Source organism: Scomber japonicus, chromosome 24, assembly GCF_027409825.1.
Source record: "Scomber japonicus isolate fScoJap1 chromosome 24, fScoJap1.pri, whole genome shotgun sequence".
Taxonomy (NCBI): Eukaryota; Metazoa; Chordata; class Actinopteri; order Scombriformes; family Scombridae; genus Scomber; species Scomber japonicus.
This window is the reverse complement of record NC_070601.1, coordinates 14,759,490-14,776,940: the sequence shown is the minus strand read 5'-3', so window position 1 is coordinate 14,776,940 and position 17,451 is coordinate 14,759,490. Positions and strand designations below refer to the sequence as shown.

At 41.2% G+C, this 17,451-nt stretch overlaps 2 protein-coding genes across 2 annotated transcripts; one reads left to right on the top strand and one right to left on the bottom strand.

Annotated features, from left to right (window-relative positions):
* Window positions 1-524: 524 nt before the first annotated feature.
* Window positions 525-2,587, top strand: cldn10d (claudin 10d). The gene is made up of 5 exons (XM_053314598.1): window positions 525-756; window positions 1,780-1,941; window positions 2,032-2,113; window positions 2,192-2,299; window positions 2,401-2,587. Exons 1-5 carry the CDS (start codon window positions 525-527, stop codon window positions 2,585-2,587), a joined length of 771 nt encoding a protein of 256 aa, XP_053170573.1.
* Window positions 2,588-5,473: 2,886 nt separating this feature from the next.
* On the bottom strand, window positions 5,474-16,626 carry dzip1 (DAZ interacting zinc finger protein 1). The gene is made up of 19 exons (XM_053314476.1): window positions 16,554-16,626; window positions 15,852-15,977; window positions 15,004-15,603; window positions 12,448-12,532; window positions 12,131-12,246; window positions 11,862-12,020; window positions 11,619-11,756; window positions 11,476-11,538; window positions 11,251-11,379; window positions 10,215-10,263; window positions 10,047-10,097; window positions 9,805-9,864; window positions 9,259-9,419; window positions 8,958-9,162; window positions 8,518-8,692; window positions 6,920-7,299; window positions 6,320-6,441; window positions 6,022-6,181; window positions 5,474-5,914 (listed from the first exon to the last, which is right to left on the bottom strand). Exons 2-19 carry the CDS (start codon window positions 15,852-15,854, stop codon window positions 5,814-5,816), a joined length of 2,757 nt encoding a protein of 918 aa, XP_053170451.1. The 5' UTR covers window positions 15,855-15,977; window positions 16,554-16,626; the 3' UTR covers window positions 5,474-5,813.
* Between the last annotated feature and the right edge of the window lie 825 nt (window positions 16,627-17,451).

Here is a 17,451-nt window from a genome sequence, read left to right as displayed (position 1 = left end):
GGAAGGAAAGAAGGAAGGCAGGAAATAAAGACAGGAAGGAAAGTGGGCCGAATTGGACCCCCTCGGTGGGCCGGTTCTGGCCCACGGGCCGCATGTTTGACATCCCTGATCTACATCATGCCCAACTTTTCTACATTATAGAATTTATTAAGGTCAGAAAAGAAAAAAAAGTCATATTTTTTAATTATTATTCATATAGAACTGAGGTCTGTGGGATTCCATACAATAAGGAAGTAAAGTAAAAAAAAAACACTACAATGACAAGGTGTACTTGTAAGACGTCACCCATTGTTTCTGCCTGGGAGCTGGGAACGTGAGGGATGCTTACTGAGCAAAACTATCTAAAAGATAAGATGAGAAACAAGCCAAACATCCACACTGCTGGTCTGACAACTACACATCAGCAATGACATAGTAGCAGAGCTCAGACCAGTTTTCCACAGTGAGAAGGTTAAAGCTTGGATATCAATTTAAATAAAGTCAGGTTTTTTTTGCTTGTTCTTGGTTGAGGAACAATACTCACCATGAAGTACAGGACGGTGATGATGTACATGGAGATCGGCTGCTTTGTATCCTGTCTGTGTGGCTGGATCCTGGTGTGTTCCACTCTTCCCACAGAGTACTGGACTTTCTCTGAGGTTGGCAGCATTGTGTTGACCACCTCCAACTACTACTCTAACCTTTGGAAGGACTGCATCTCAGACACCACGGGGGTGTCCGACTGCAAGGATTACCCTTCCTTGCTGGCCCTGCCTGGTAGGAAATTGTTTCATAAGATGTTTCAAACAGTTAAAGATATTGAATATATTTAGTGAAAAAGATATTTAGATGATACAGCACTGATTAATGAACATTCATTTAAGTTAAATGTTCTAATGATACATTCAACCCGTTTCTTAAAAGTCTACAGAATGTCATTAGTTTTTCAGGTATTTGGTCATAAATCAGTATATAGTGATAGACTGCATCATTTGGGGACCATGAATGGGCCAAATTTCACAGCAATCTATGTCTTATGTCTTAAGTCTTATGAATAAATCATCTGGGAACCATGAGGGTCAGTACCAAATTTGGTGCCAGTCCATTTGATAGATGCTGAGATATATCATAGCATAAGAGAAAACTTTAACCTGCTGGTGTCACTAGAGAGTCAGGTGATCACCAAAGATGTATCCTTTGGGGATTTTGAATATATGTTATGAATTTCATCGCAATCCACCCAATAGTGGTTGAGATATTTCAATAAAGAACCAACAATGTCATCCTCAAAGTCTCTGGGAACCATGAATGTCTGCACTAAATCTGGTGCCAATCCATCTGATAGATGTTGAGATGCAGTACCAGTCAAAAGTTTGGACACACTCTCTCATTGATGTGAATGGGAAAGTGTGTCCAAACTTTTGTATAACTGTAAACTGTATATCTCAGCACAAGTGAAAACTTTAACCTAGTAGTGTCACTAGAGGAAAAGTCAGGGGAACAGATAGATGATAGAAGATAGTTGTAGAGATATTTCACTCTGAACCACAAATGTCAACCTCGTAGTGTAGCTAAAGGAAAAGTCAGAGGTTCACCTAAGTCAGCAGATTCATCCTCTGGGAACCTTGAGTGTCTTTATAAAATGACACAGCAATCCACCTGAGTACTGTTGAGATATTTCAATGTGAACCAAATCGGTGGTCCGACTGATCGACCGACTGATCATTGCCATCACACAACTACTAACATTACAAAAAGGATTTCAAACTTCTCAATAGTGTGTTACCTGTTTTCTTGCAGTGTTCCTACATGCCTGCAGAGCGCTGGCTGTCTGCTCTGTCATCACCGGCTTCTTCGGAGGCGTCCTCACACTCGTAGGGATGAAATGCACTAAAATAGGCGGATCAGAGCTTGCCAATGCAAGGGTGACATTTGCAGGCGGTATAACCTACCTGGTTTCAGGTAACAATGTTTTGGGATATTTGTCAAGAAAATTAAACTTGAGTAAAATATGCACTCATGATGTTTCAAATACTGGATGTGTTGTGTTAGGATTCTGTGGTATGATCACCTACTCATGGTGGGCCAATAAAGTCATAACAGAGTTCGTGGATCCAAATTTCAGGGCACAGAAGTGAGTACTTTTCAAAAAGCAAAATTTTAAAAAGTGCAGAAAAACAGCTCTTGATATATCTCAATGTTTACTGTTCAGATTTGAACTTGGAGCTGCGGTTTTCATTGGTTGGGGAGGCTCTATCCTTATCATCTGTGCAGGGACTGTGATGACTTTCTTCTCTGGAAAAGAAGGCCTACCATCAAGGTGAAGACCCCTAAACACCACTCAAACTGACTAGCTTTCATTTTGCATTAATAATGAACCAGACAATGAACTTCCTGTTATTTCCCTCTCTCACTAACCAGTTCCCAGCAAAGGCCACGTAGACCGGCCACTTACGCTACCGCCCGCACCAGACGGACCTACATGATGCCGCCCACGGGATCCAGAGTGACGCTGGGGCCCCCACTGTTCTATGAAGGCAGGAAAAGTCGAGCAACCAGATCACCAACGAAAACAACTCGGACCTTCAGCAGGGACGACTTCGTCTGAGTCAAAAGGAGACTGCACAAAGACTTAAAGGCATGCTGCAGGATTTATGAGGATTTACTTATGACCTACTAGAAGTGTGTGGTGATGTATATCTACAGAGACCCTGCACTCTGCCTGAGTTTTATTTTTATTTTGCTGTGTTTGCTGTGTGTTGTGTTATTGGGCAGTGGACACCAGTCAATGACAGTGTGCAGGATGTGAGGTCAGGTCTGTTATTCAATTTCTGCCAATAGATCCCCTGAAATCTTACACACTGGTCCTTTAAGATTAGTTTGAAATACGCTTATTGAGAGTGTTAAATGAAAAGATTGATAGGCATGGTATAATATCATCTAAGAGACTACAACATTTTGAAATATTCCTTTAATAATGCTGAAAAGTAAAGTAAAGCTAGGCCATGTGTTCAGCAGAGAAATATGTTGATGTTTAAGTTAATACTGTATCTATGAACATATTCAAGCTGTGGTTCTCCATGCAAAACAATAACTCTGTTCTTTATTTCATTTGATTGCAGTTTTGATCTCTTTCTCTACCAGGTAGCATCCAATGCTTATTGAACCTTTGATTCTTTCCTGTACATCTGCATGCTTTGTTCTTTTGAAACCTGGTTAAAGATTTGGTATAAAAGAGAAGAAATATTCTATGTTTACAATCTGTTCAAAAATGATCATACTTAATTATTCTATGAATAAAATCTTTCATCTTAACCCATCAGTGTGTAAAAAGTTTGAATTCACAGTTTAAATACAGAAAGTGCATTAAGTTCTTGACTGTTCAACCTTGTCTTTCCAAACACAGTATAATCAAATTTCATCCTTCTCAGCATGTATGGAGGGCCCAAACTCATTTCAAAGCCAATTTACTGTTGACCTTAACACCGTCATCCTTTAACTACATTTCAAACAGTTTTTCTCTTAAAACATAATCCAATAAACTGGCTTCAAGTCTAGTTCCAGTTTAGAAATTAAACTCCACCTGCTTAAACAAACAGACCTTAATTCCTTTATATTTAAAGTGAGATAGAGACGGCTTGATTCATTCATGAAATAGATCTTTTATTTTAACATCTTATAGCATTTTTATGTTCTACTATTCTTTGTCTGAGTTCTCTCATACATATACTTTTTGTTCTTAATAGACAATAGACCCTTTGTGTTGCACTCTTATAGTGTTCATCTGTGTGTGTGTTTATTTGTGTTGTTACATTGTGCCCCGCATTTATTCTTTCTTCTTCTTTGTCTTTTTGTCAAGTATTTATAGAGTGTATATTGAGCTTAGTGATAGAAAAAATGAGTCTAGCTTTAGGTTTACTTTCAAGCAGACCCTCCTTTTGTGTTTTCTTTAGTGGCTTCATCAACACATTTGTCTGTTCAGTGTCTGCTCGCCACATGATGGCGCTCTACGTCAGAGAATCTAACAACAATGCTGTTTTGTATGATATGTAATGATAGTATCTATAGTGGTCTATACATGACTGATGAGTGGGTTGTATATTATAAAAGGAAAGAGGACATGACCTCAGACACCAGACATGAAGGCAAGATAAATAAAGTCTGGTGAATAAAGCATAGAGTGCTGAAGAAGACCTGAATTCATTTAGAATTTCATTTGTGAAGCCAGACCTGCTCAGATGTACCTGAATACCCAAATCCATTCAAACTGAGTATTTATCATTTACATAGCTTTATCCCATGAGCACTGACAGCCCTCCTATCACAGCCTGTCAGTGCTTAGAGCCAATGATATTTAAGGGAACAGAAGTGTCAGAACAGCTGTCACCCACCATAAAAACCCAGTCGCTCATATTACAAATCAGGTTCATGGCCGACCGAGCCGGTGAGAATGAAGCACTGCTGTAGATGATTTAATGCCTGCTGTGCCACACAATAACAGATGACACTTACTATTCATTTAATGACTAACACCTGTGTAGGTGGCCGGGTTAACATTGACTAAACAACATTTTAGAGGCAGTGGTAATGCTACAGGAGAAAGCCAACAGCTGTTATTGAATAAAAGAGACTGTGTCAGTTTAAATATTTAACAGAAGTGGGTCAAAGTAACATCTTTGTAGTGCCATGAAACTAAGAAGAACTTGGTAAGACAGACATATAAAAAAAGTGTTTTGAATATGTTTTTACTTTGTTGGCTGAATTAAATGTGTATATTTGTGACATTTAAACAACATAAATACCCTTTTCATTTCTTGAAAAGATACTGTATATCAGGGGTGTCAAACATGCGGCCCGTGGGCCAGAACCGGCCCGCCGAGGGGTGCGATCCAGCCCACTTTCCTTCCTGTCTTCCCACCCACCTTCCTTCCTTCTTTTCTTCCCTCCCTCCTTGCTTCATCCCTTCCTTCCATCTTTCCTTCCTCCCTTTCTTCCTTCATTCTGTCCTTCCTTCCTTCATTCCATCTTTCCTTCCTTCCTTTCTTCCTTCATTCTGTCCTTCCCTCTATCTGTCCGTCCGTCCTTCCTTCCTTCCATCCATCTTTCCTTCCTGTCTTCTTTTTGTTCCTTCCTTCCATATCTTTAATGATCCGGCCATATTGGGTCGTATGTGGCCCTTGATTGAAAATGAGTTTGACGCCCCTGCTGTATATAATATTTTCTATTTGTCTAAGATTTGATGAACATGAATCCTCTTTATGAAATGGAGCTCAGAAGCATGCAGAAAACTTGACCCTTGAAATCTGTAATAAAATCAGCTCATTGATTATTGTGCATGTTTAGTAAAATAAAAAAAACAGGACTGTAAATGTTTCATGTAAAACTTTGTGTGTATCTCACAAAGAAATATTTTATTGCTTGTATAAATATTTTCTATACAAAAGTCACATCTCATTGCTTCATTTGACACATGAGGACATTATAAAATTTGATTTACAAACTTTTTTTTTTTTTTACATAAACTACATACTCTGAGTTGGAGTATTTCACTGAATAAAAAAAGACAATCTATTAAAAGATGAACACTGAAAAAGGTCTAAAGGCAAACAAAGAGTTGGCACAAGGCAAAAGGTGAGACTGAGAAAAGAAAAGCTGGAATCTCATTTATTTCTACAAATATTAAAAGATCTTCTGAATCCCACACACTCAGTATTGCTCATGTGTGTGTTATAGCCTGTGTGAATAAAATATGGCTGTTTGGCGTTGACTGCAGATGTCAGAGGAGTTTATTGAGGTCTTTGTGTCTGTGCTTGACGTAGCGCTACATCACGTGATCAGCGGTAGTGTTTATTGCTAAAGTCCTCGGAGTCGCTGATGTCACTGAGGGAGCACAGGCTGCTCTTCAGGGTGCTTCCTGTTCCAGCGTCAGTCAGACCTGACAGACACAAGGCAAGACATTATCCTACTGTTATATTCCAACTGTCAACATATTCTGCTATGAAGATTATAATGCTCAGTGAGTGATTTGTGGGTAGTGCTCACCTGATTTGGGAGCCTTTCCTGTAGAGGTTCCCCACACGCTGGTGCTGGGTGAGTCCAGGCTCTTTCTCATTGGTCCAGAGCTCAGAGCCGGTTTAGACTTCTCATGTCTGTCTTCTAAAGAGGAGCCCACCCAATCACTGCTTTCCTCTAGATCTGTGTACTGTCACCACATGCACAAACGTTTATTTATCATTAATATATTTTATTATCCAGAAGGTTTCAAACATAGTAAAACTTCCTCCTAATGTTACTTTAACTATGATCAAGTGGCAGCATTGTACACTGAAGCTATACTCACCGTCAGCTCCTCAACCTCGTCCTTCCTCTCTGGTAGGATGCTTACGCCCCCTGCTGGTTTCTTTACTGATCTGTCTGTAAACTGCTTCTCCATTTTTCTGACCAGGTCATTGATTTTGTTCTCTGAGAGAAATGACATGAAAGCAACATAAATGACTTCAATGAAGCAAAAAAAAGAAGGTTCCTAATTTACATACAACTTTTAGCTTACTGGACTGCAATAACAAAATCTATTGAATGGATGGTTTAATAGGTTTAGCAAGGATTTCTATTTTTCCTCATTATTCTTTCATTCAAATAAAATGTGATGCTTGTCTCCAGGAGGGTTATGACTTCATATGTTGCAGACCCTCTGATTCATATCCAGGTCTTTATATCTTACAGTTTTCTTGTGAATCCTGGTGTTTGTAAACCTGAATCTGCACATAGTCTGTTATTTCATTTTTCACATACAATATAATAACTTTTCCAATTTTAACTTTGCTACTTGACCAGTATGAACCGGCCTTTCAACATCTGTTCCACAACAATCAAATAGAGTAAACAGTCCTATGTTATAATGTATATTGTTTGTTGGCAGTTTTGAAAACTGATAACTTACCTTTTCCAAAGTTTCTCTTTTCCACGTTACCGTTCTGGTCTTTGAAACTCTGCAGCTGTTTGGGATCAATCTCCTGCAGCTCGCTGACCTCTGACCAGTCATCATCATCATCTTTATCGTCATCACTTTCCATCTTAGTGACTGTAGTCTTGGTCACGCCACCTCCTGACAGCTGGGACTGCAGGGGGTTGGAGGACAAGTGCCTGGTTGGAGGCTGCCTCGCCTGGACCAGACTGGGTTTGCTTGATCTGATTTGGTGCGTGGGGGCTTGGTTTAGTCTGGACTGAAGGGTTTTGCCTCTCTGGTGTTTCTGTGGCGGTTCCTCCTCCATGTCTGTGTACTCTTCTTCAGATTCCTCGTCTGAACTGAAAGGAGGAGTCCTCAACAATCACAGACACATGATGGTTTTAAAAACATTCAGGAGCTGAATTTGTGTGATATGATTGAGCCTTTTCCTGACTGATGAACCTAAATTCTTTCTTCCTTAAATCTACACATGAGAAATATGATGATCACATCCTGATGTTAGAAGCAAAACCACCTAACCACACATGCTTTCTATACACACGTTACTATTTTATACATTGTACAATGTAAGTTTGATCTTAACTAGTTAGTCTCACACTAGACTCAACACTAAGTTTCATTGCACCATCTCTACGTTGACTATAATCACAACACTGTCACAGAGACTGATGTTTCATCCTCTGCAGTACTGCAGTTTATACAAAGATACATTGATTCAAAGAGTATGATGTCTGTATTAATTAATTTCTTGCTCACTTCTATTGTACTTTAATGTTTTTAATAAGGCGATGATTACAGAAGCACATGGTTTTCACTACAAGAAAAATCACTTGAAGGCCTTATCTGGTCATTTTCACTTCTGTATCTCATTATAGTCAATTACTATATCTTAATTACAAAAAAAGTAAATATGAATTAATTTTCTCATTATTAAGAGATAATTAGGGGCTTGTAATTATGAGAATCATGAAAGGACTAAGGCATTATGGCATTACCAGATTGAAATTGCTTATATGTACTCCTCAGTATGAAACACTGGGTGATATTAATGTCACTGAGTGATGGTGGAAAGTCCCTACTGATCTGCTGAGTCACTGTGTCCCTTCAGGAAAAGCTAAACCACTACTGGATGCTTCATGGATACAAAGCCAGCTGAAATACATCCCAGCATGCACTTAGACTAAACACCCATGATTGTCACCTAACTGTAAAAGTACTTTCTTTGAAACATTATAGTACAACAGACTCGTGTACAATTCTGCCTGTACAGCGCTAAAAGCTCACCTGACAATATATTGTCTTTTTCATATAGACCTAGACCTATATAGACCTTGGCAGTGGCATCACATTTGGTATGAGCTATCAAAGTAGTCCTCAGCTCTTCCCATTTATACTTTACATGCAGTCGTTGTTTGCATTGGACAGCTGCTAATGTATCATTGTGTAGTTAATGATGTCAGACGCAGCTGCTTCATGTTAACTTTGTTTTTAATGCTGCTAATTACTCAGAATGTGGTTTGAGGTGATCAGTTGGATTCTACAAACTCTTTTACGTTAATGCTTTTATTTACCTGGTTATGAAGGTCCTCAGAGAACTCTTGGTGTTGGGTGTAGATGTCTTGGGTTGGGTGGTGGTCTTGGTCCTTGGTGCCGGCTGAGGGGTCTTGGGCTGTTTGACTGCGGGTCCGGACATCACCTGGGTGGCTCTGGAGGGCAAGCTGCTGGATCGAGGCCGGATCTGCAACACTACGCGGATGAACGCGTGTATAACACAATTAGCAGATCAGTCAGCGACAGAGTGTCACAGCTTAAGTGGGCTTATTGTGGCGGCAAACAGGCTTTCACAGATTAGATTGATGGGAGCGTTTGGATACACAGTCAAAGCCAGTTAATACATATAAGACTTCATTCATGTACAACTCAAATTCTCAGGACAGTAATAAGAACTTAATAAGATGACCTCATGCACTAAGAGGCTGAGTCATTTGAATGAGTCAGTCCTGGAAAGCACCTTGAACTGTGTGTCTGGATCTGGCGTCAGACTCTGGAGCGGGGTCGCTGCCTCTCCTCGGCCCCCCGAGCTTCTGCTCCACACAGCTGGACAGATCGTCCCGATGGCGCCAGTATTCAGGCATCTCCTTTGCAATGTTCTCCCGCTTCAAATTCACCTTAGCCAGAAGAGAAGTGAGCTCTTTGTTCTTTAGACCACTCTGATCCTGAGAGGAGGCACAGGGAATAAAAAGAAGCTTAGCATCTAACAGTGTTTTTCCATTAGAACTTCTTCTCCTGTTTCAAAGTGTGTAAGAACTTACAGGTTTGACTCCCAGGTTCTCCAGCTTGTCCATGACAGCCTGCTCAAGCTGCAGTCTCGTCTCTTTCTTGATGTTGGGGTTCCTCTTCAGCGCCTTCTGCTTCTTCTCCGGCGCGGGGTCAGGCTTCTTCTCCATCGGCCTCCACTCAGAGATGCTGCTGTCTGGAAGAGAAACCACATTTCAACCAGTCATTTATCCACAGTTCAGATCCAGTGTTAGAAAAAAAAAAAAAAAAGAACAAGCATGCATTTGCCAAATTCCACATCAAGCTGTGTTACAGGTTGAGGTAGATGGATGTGACTGCGGCAGGGCAGGCAGAAGAGAACATCTACATGTTTATTTGCCACAAAGACAGCAACATGACAGATGGATGTGATGAACAGAACTAATGGCAGGCGGCCCAGAGTATCATGGAGGCTGAAGTCATCTTAACACCTCTCCTGTGGCAGTCTCGACACACTTAAAGGAAAAAGTCAGCTGAGAACAGACTGATGCATCCATGCAGACGGCATGCAGTCGAGCGGCTCTGCTTGGCGTCCGTTTTACCTTTCTCCTCCTCTGACAGCTCCTGTATAGGATCCAGCTTAGGAGCAGAGGTGGGCTCCTCTAATCGGACAGCGTGAGGTCAGAGGTCATTGGAAGTCAAATAAGTAAAAATATGCGTTATAAACGAGTAGGGGCGTGGTGTGGTGACAGTACTTGCTTCACTAACAGCATTATGTAAATCCTTCATGCAGGAAAGCTCATGCTCAGCCTCTATTGACAGCTGCTGGCTTCTAATGACTCACCAAGTACAACTCTCTTTGGTTTAGGCTCCGGAGCCGGTGCGCTGACGATCACTGTAATACAGAAAATGAGATGAATGTGTTAAGATCACACGGACAGAAAAGGAAACTTAAAGGAAAAGGAAAAAAGGAAAAAGTACTTTCACAATAAATCAAAAAACAATCCCATACCTGGTACTTCAACTACTTTGGTGGGAGGATTTGAGGATATATTTCTTATCTGTAAGTTGAAAAAAACAATATTATTAAACATGATCATGATTGAAAACAACTATAAGCTCTTAATAATAATACTAATACTAATAATAATGATGATGATGATAACTTTAATTTGATAACTTTAATTACATATAGGAAGTGCTTCACATAAATAGCGATAATCTTAAAATAGTAAAAATAGTACATAGTAAAAGTAGCTAAAAATAGAACAAATACAAAATATAAAATCAACTAAAATACAACATTCTAAAAAAAGTTCAGTAGTGTATCAGAGTGGAGATGACTGATAGAAAAGCTAGCTAAAGGCTAACGTGAAGATGTACGTTTTTAAGCTTTCTCTTAAAAATATCTTAGCTTAACCCTTACATAATGTTCAGGATCATATATGACATCATATTTCTTTAAAACATTCAAAAATCACCATCTAAACATATTGTTGGATTCTTCACATTTAATATAATTCACTGAAATCATTTTGTTCTCCTTTTTTATGTAACTAAAAACATTATTACATTATTATATAGTGTAATTGTGAGTGTTTTTTCTCAATAAACAAAAAGCATAAAAACTAAAGAACTTCTGCTATCTGAAACCCTCAGTAAGGATTTATCACCCATTTATCTGTGACTGAATGATTTGTGATTCAGAAGTTTAGAGACTAATTATGAGGAAACACTGAGGCGGGTCAGAATATGAACAGTTTGTAAGCTACACCATTCTGCAGCCGCTTCTATTGTATTTTCAAATATAAGCTCGACTATTCCAATAAAAACAGTCGCTTCCTGTACACTATGCACTATGCCCCCTATTAAATGTACAGTATCATCATCATATCACAATACAGCACAATCTCAGCCCTGTGTCGCAAATACAGGAAATCCTGAACAAGGCCTGACCCTCCTTGTCACTTCCTCTCTTGGCTCAATCACACAGGGTGGTGTTCAGAGTGTGTGTGTGTGTGTGTGTGTATATATACTAGTGTGTTAACCTGCTCTCTCTGGGCCTTGATGGTTTGCTCCTTCTCCTGCAGTCTCCTCCCCATCTCCTGCTGCAGACTCCGGCTGTGTTCCTCCTGTTCGGCCACATGAGACTGCATCCTGCTCAGCTCGTCCATCAGCTGGACAATAAAGAAGACGTTGCATTTTTTAAAAACGGGACATTTCAAACATAAGCTGAGACGATGACAATGGTATTTCTGACAAACACAACACACCTGATTCTTTTCTGAGCCGTGTTGAGCTTTTATTTCTTGCAGCCTGTACTCCCACTTTTTGTCCTGGTAGAGAAGATTTTGACCATGTTAGTTTTTTTAATTGATAATCAGATTTTTAAATGTTTTCTCTCTTCTTCTCTGACCTGTTTCTTCAGCTGGTGTTCCAGCTTTTGGATGGCTTGTGTCTGCATTTCTTTGTAGCTGTGCAGATCTCTCTCAGGCTGTGAGTGAACAGGACTGGCTGGTTTTTCATGCTTGGCTGTCTGATTCTGGTTTGCTTCCTATGAATGAATGAAAATACAGGTGAAACAGTGAAAAAAGGTATGATATTTAAAAGTGGCATTAAGAAGCTACTGAAGGGATTAGTAGTAGTGTCATTTCCGTACGTTTAAAACCTGAATATTTCGAGTGTAAAGAAACTCCATCTCCCTGCGGATGCCGTCCCTGCTGTCTTCTATCTTTCTGTCCATGCGTGCCATCTCCTCAGCTTTGAAACGGTCCAGTTCTCTCAGCAGGTCTTTGTGCATGGACTGCTGCTCTTTTTCCTAGGATCAAGTATACTTTTTATATTCTCACACCTTCATATCAAGATAAAGTAGCAGTGTGGGGTGACAAGAGGCTCATGCAGCGTTTAACAATGGACTGATTTTCTTACTTGAACTGTTTTGTCTTTCAAGGTCTGCTGCTGCTGAGCAATCTGCTCCTTCAGACTGCTGATCTCCGTTTTCAGACTATCAATCTGAGATTTCTTTTCACTGTCTGATCGCAGCTCTGGAGAGAAAGAAAGAAACAGCTGTATGTAAGAGAACGTCTTAAATTATGATATGTAAATATGTCCTCACAAGACTTCACATCCTTGGCTCTTCCAGCTGCAGGTGACTGATCTGACTCCTACCTTCATTCATGTGTTACCACTCTCTGTCTCTCCCTCCTCTACACTGCTTAGCAAACCTTAACGACTGGCTGACTTACGGCTGTCATACTCGTCTGGGTGGCGACGCTGCAGGTGATTCTGGAGAAAGGAGGAATTGAGGAAGTTTTTATCACAGTGCGGACACTAAAAGAAACAAAAAAACAGACAGATGTTAATATATCCGCTCGTGTTCAAAATAAGAAAATCTTAGTTGGTATAAATGTGATGAAACACAAAATTAAAAGTGAAGTGTGAGTGAGATGCTGGTCTGAAATTGATGATTCATACTTCATACAGTTGATATCTGTGAAGGAACTTAGTCAGTGTTAGTGTGAAGGAATGTGGTAGGAGGTGTATTTAAAAAAAGAGTCTAAAAACTGAAATGAAACACAAACAAATCAAACTTTGCTTGATCTGGTTTAACTCAGGAAACCTCAACAAACTTCGGACCAGCTACACAACTATCCTCCTTCTAAATATTCAGTCTGTCTCAGAGTTGTTTCAGTCTCTCCCACCTACTACAGCTCAATTACAATGTTTCCATCAGGGGCATTTAGATGCCTTCAGACCCGGGTATTTATAGGACACTGCAATAAGTAGATCACTCACACACACACATATACGCATCCTCACACACACACACACACATACTCACACACAGGACAAAGTGCTCCACATGTTGAGGTGTACTATGAGAGATCACACACACACACAAACACACACAGGGAGAAAGAGAGCAGAAAGAAATAGAACACAGGCAAACATTCATCAGTTTGACAACACACTGCAAACACACAAACAAGCTACAATTACAGACAGTGTTTTCTGTGTTTGTGTTCAATTGTCACACTGGTGAAGATGTTTTCCTTCATTCCATTGTGTTTTGTCTATTTGCATTGTTTTCTTTTCTTCTCTTCTCTTTCTTCTCTTCTTCTCTTTGACGTGAGTTCTCAGGCCCACCATACTGTTTACTATACAGTATAAATCAATGGACAGAAAGTTGATCAGCAACTATTTTTAAACCTTTGAATATAAACTGAATATTTATAGGTTGTAGACTTCCTGCTGGGACTCTTCAGCAACATTTTAGGTCACATCTTGAACTTTGAGAAACAGTCATTGACATAATTCACATATTTAATAGTCCAAACAACTAATTGATTAATCGAAAAAATGCTTAAAATGATTGATAAAATAAATTATTACTTACAGTGTGCTGGTTTATTTAAGCGTTCTCTGTGTGAAAAATGTGTGAACTATATAAAGACCCTAAAACATTCTCAAAATGTAACAAAAACCAACGAGGAGGTGATGACACACAGTGAGTGAAAGTGGGAGTGGTCTCAACCAGCAGCATCCACTGAGCTGAGGCATGTGTTCCAGTGCAGACAGATAGCGTGAGTGATGCTGATCTGTTCCCTGCGGCGGGCGTCAACACACTCCAGCTCACTGACACTACAGACTGGGATAGAACCCCCCTCCCAAAACCCCCCCCCCCCCTCCCCACACACACACACACGCACATCATACGCTACATTTAACTCTGCCACTCATTGTGCCTGTGGCTTCATTCAATGTTAAACCTGCTGCTACTGATAGCTTGAGCCGCCATATAGTGGCAAAGACTGAAAGGAAGTGAAGTGCTGCTACAATGAAGAAGTCATTAAATGATGTTTACAACTGTGTGAACAGGAAGTGAAGTTAATGAGTCTCCTGAAGTGTCCTGTGTGGTTATTTTGTGGAAATGTTTGAAATCTGACAACAACAACAACAACAACAACAACAACAACTGTCAAAGGCTGTTGAAGGACACACGCTCACACTCCCTCTCTATCAATTATTGAGCCGTCTGTTAGCTGAGCTGCTAGCGCACACCTAGCAACCACATGCTGTCATGACACACTATATCTGTTGCCTTGGCAACTGCTTGGCCAGGTCAGCAGCAGCCGTATACTTGAAGAATAGAGGGGGGGTGTGTGTTTGATTTGAGCTATAAATAACCTGATGGAAAATGCTACATGACAGAGGCTACATCTGCAGGAAAATGCTTCAATACATCCGGCAGGGTCTCTCTCACACACACACACACACACACACACACACACACGACAAAGTGCTCCACATGGTGATATGTATATGAGGGTGGGGGAGGTGGTGGTCAGCCAGTCATGTTGATTAATGCTCTTGTAACTCTTTTGTAAGTGGATTAAAAAAAATATTGCCACCAAATGACACCATCTGCTGTGCAGCTCTAAATCCTTTTCTTCCAGTCTGAAAACAAAGCTTATTAGAACCAAACCTGAACAGCACTGCCATGACTGCTCTTACTATACATTACAAGCATTTTCAGAGGTAAAATGCTCTCAGGCTCTGATTAAAAGCCTTCAGATGTTTTCCTCATTCCCACCAAATTCTGATGTGAGATGCACAAAGCCGGAGCTGTGAATAGATGTAGGGAACAATGACAGAGTGGGGGCCCTGGGGAGGGGGGAGTGAACAGGGTGGGGGCAATGGGAGCTAGCTGTCTGCCTGCCATACGTATGTGAAATGCAAATGGTAACTGATACACCCCCCCCACACACACACAGAGCGAACGTTTAGCATGTCAGCAGTACCTTGTGGCTGCTGATGATTCGTGGAGCGAGCAGGGACTGCTGGGTGCGGATAACCTTCTTCCTCTGCTTGAGCTCCGCGCTCAGCGTCTTCACCTTCTCCTCCTGCTTCTTATGCTGAGCCAGCAGCTGCTCGCGATCCCTTCCAGCCGCCGCCAGCCTCTCCTCGGCCGTGTGCAGGTTGAGCGAGAGGAATTCCTGACTGTGGAGGAGCCACTCCACTGTGAGCTGGGCCAGCTGTAGGAGCTTGACCAGAGCTGGGTCCACGGGACTCTGGCACCTCTGACACCGCTCCCCGTCCAAGCTGCAGAAAGTCACCATGCTGATATGCTCCTGCAGGGCGTCTACATCCAGCTGGCTCACCACCAAATCTACGTCCACTGCGTTGATCCGCCGCCAGTCCACGCTCTCCCTGCGCGGGCGGAACTTGAAGGGGAGAATGGTGGAGGCGCCGCTGGATGGAGTCATGCCTGGTGCAGGTACAGAGTGGCTGCTTACAGAGTGCTGGCTGAGCGGGGAGTTCAGGAGGGAGGGGATCCCTGCTGAGGAGTGGGTCCCCTGGGTGTCACCGGTGAATGGGTAGTAGGCTCCGTTGTGAAATGGCTGGAAATACAACACACAGATCTTAAATGCTCATTTAAAACAGACAAAAGACGCAATCCTGAGCACTTCACATTAGCATCAAAAGCCCTGCATACAACCCTCCAGAGAGAGAGAGAGAGAGAGAGAGAGAGAGAGAGAGAGAGAGAGAGAGAGAGAGAAAGCATCTGCACTGTGAGACAAACCAGCATAAACAGTCTCAGTCTCCATCTACCTATATTTCAGTCCTGATGCAGCCTCTCTCTTCTTACCATCTTCCACCGATTTCGCCTCTGCGTGGAGAAAAGAAACCGACGACCCGTCTCTCCTCTTCGGTGCCGCCCCCTCGCAGGCGGCTCAACGCGACAACGTTACCATGGAGACAGAGACCGGCGTCCCTGGGGAGAGACGTGTTATCAAAACACTGCAAGGCAATCAGCAAATGTTTCCCTACTGAGCGTGTGCGTGTGGTGTGTCCTGTGGGAAAGACTGCAACGCATTTCACTGCTCAGTCGACTGTAACGCTGCGTAAAGCTGAGTAGAAATCGACTTGTGTATAAGCACGAAATAAGTGAGAATGGTTACCTTGCTAACAGTAAATAAAGCTAATCTCTCGTTGCTTTAACAAGTCAGGACAGGCTTTTTATCCTCCTGCTTGACCTCAGTCTTAACAATGGCACACATGCTTCAACTTGTCCAACGGTTCACATGTCTTTCCGAAGACAATAAAGCAACTTAGAATCATTAAGGTTATAGTTAGTCCTTCCAGAAAGTTCTCGAGAAAGATGTTTAACGTAACTTAGCTAAAAAATGTCTCTAAACGTCTTTCAGACTAGCAAGCTAACGGACATTTTTTTTTAGTGTAAGGCAAAACTTACTTAAACAATGTTTAAAAAAAGATTTAAAACACCAGCAACTAATGTGACAGTTAAATGTTGGGTTATATAGAGAAGGAGTATATTAAATGTACTAACCGTGGTGTTTGTGTTGTTAGTTAGCAGTCTTTATAAAGTTAACTGACGACGGGACCCCAGCAGGAGGTTTGAGGGTGACGTAGCTGCTGGGCTCCACATTCCTTAATCTCTGCGCGAGACCGCCGTCAAGCTAACGATAATAGAGGTGACACTTCCGGTACCTTCAAAGTAAAACAGATGATTTACTGAGGAATAACCTGTGAGAATATTTGCATTTTGCATTTCCAGAAGGATTTTTAAAATCAGAATATATTTTGCTGTACTGTTTTTTCATTTTACACACACACACACACACACACACACACACACACACACACACACACACACACACACACACACACATTTTTAAATATCTTCCTTTTTATATTATTTAGGATGTCTTTATTATGTGTATATTTTTGATTGTGGTGTTATGCACCACAAGGCCAAGGTAACTTCCTTCAATGTGCAAACCCTCTTGGCAGTAAGACCTAATTCTGATTCTGACATCATTTCTCAATTTCAGTTTCTTTCATCATGCTTCATCTATTGTTTTCTACTCAAGTGGCCAAATTCTACGGGGTAAAATGTCACTTTATTTTGTATAAGACCGATATACCGCTATTAAAAGACTGTAAAATCACCATACTAACCATAACGCATACCACGCCTATCTAGGAGCCTGTATTTTGAAGGCAAAACTATTCATTTCCGGTGTTATTCTGGCGCAATTGAGCAGCTCAAAGTGAGGGGGGGAGGGGAGTTGCAGACCGCTGGGCTTTTGAAATGGGGTTTGAAAATAGGGATCAGGCACTCGGGGTTGCAGGCGTTCCCAACTTCAGCTGAAGAAAAAAAGAACAGATTAAACATTGTTAAAACTAAACGTATATACCAAATGTCAGGTTGAAACACAGACATA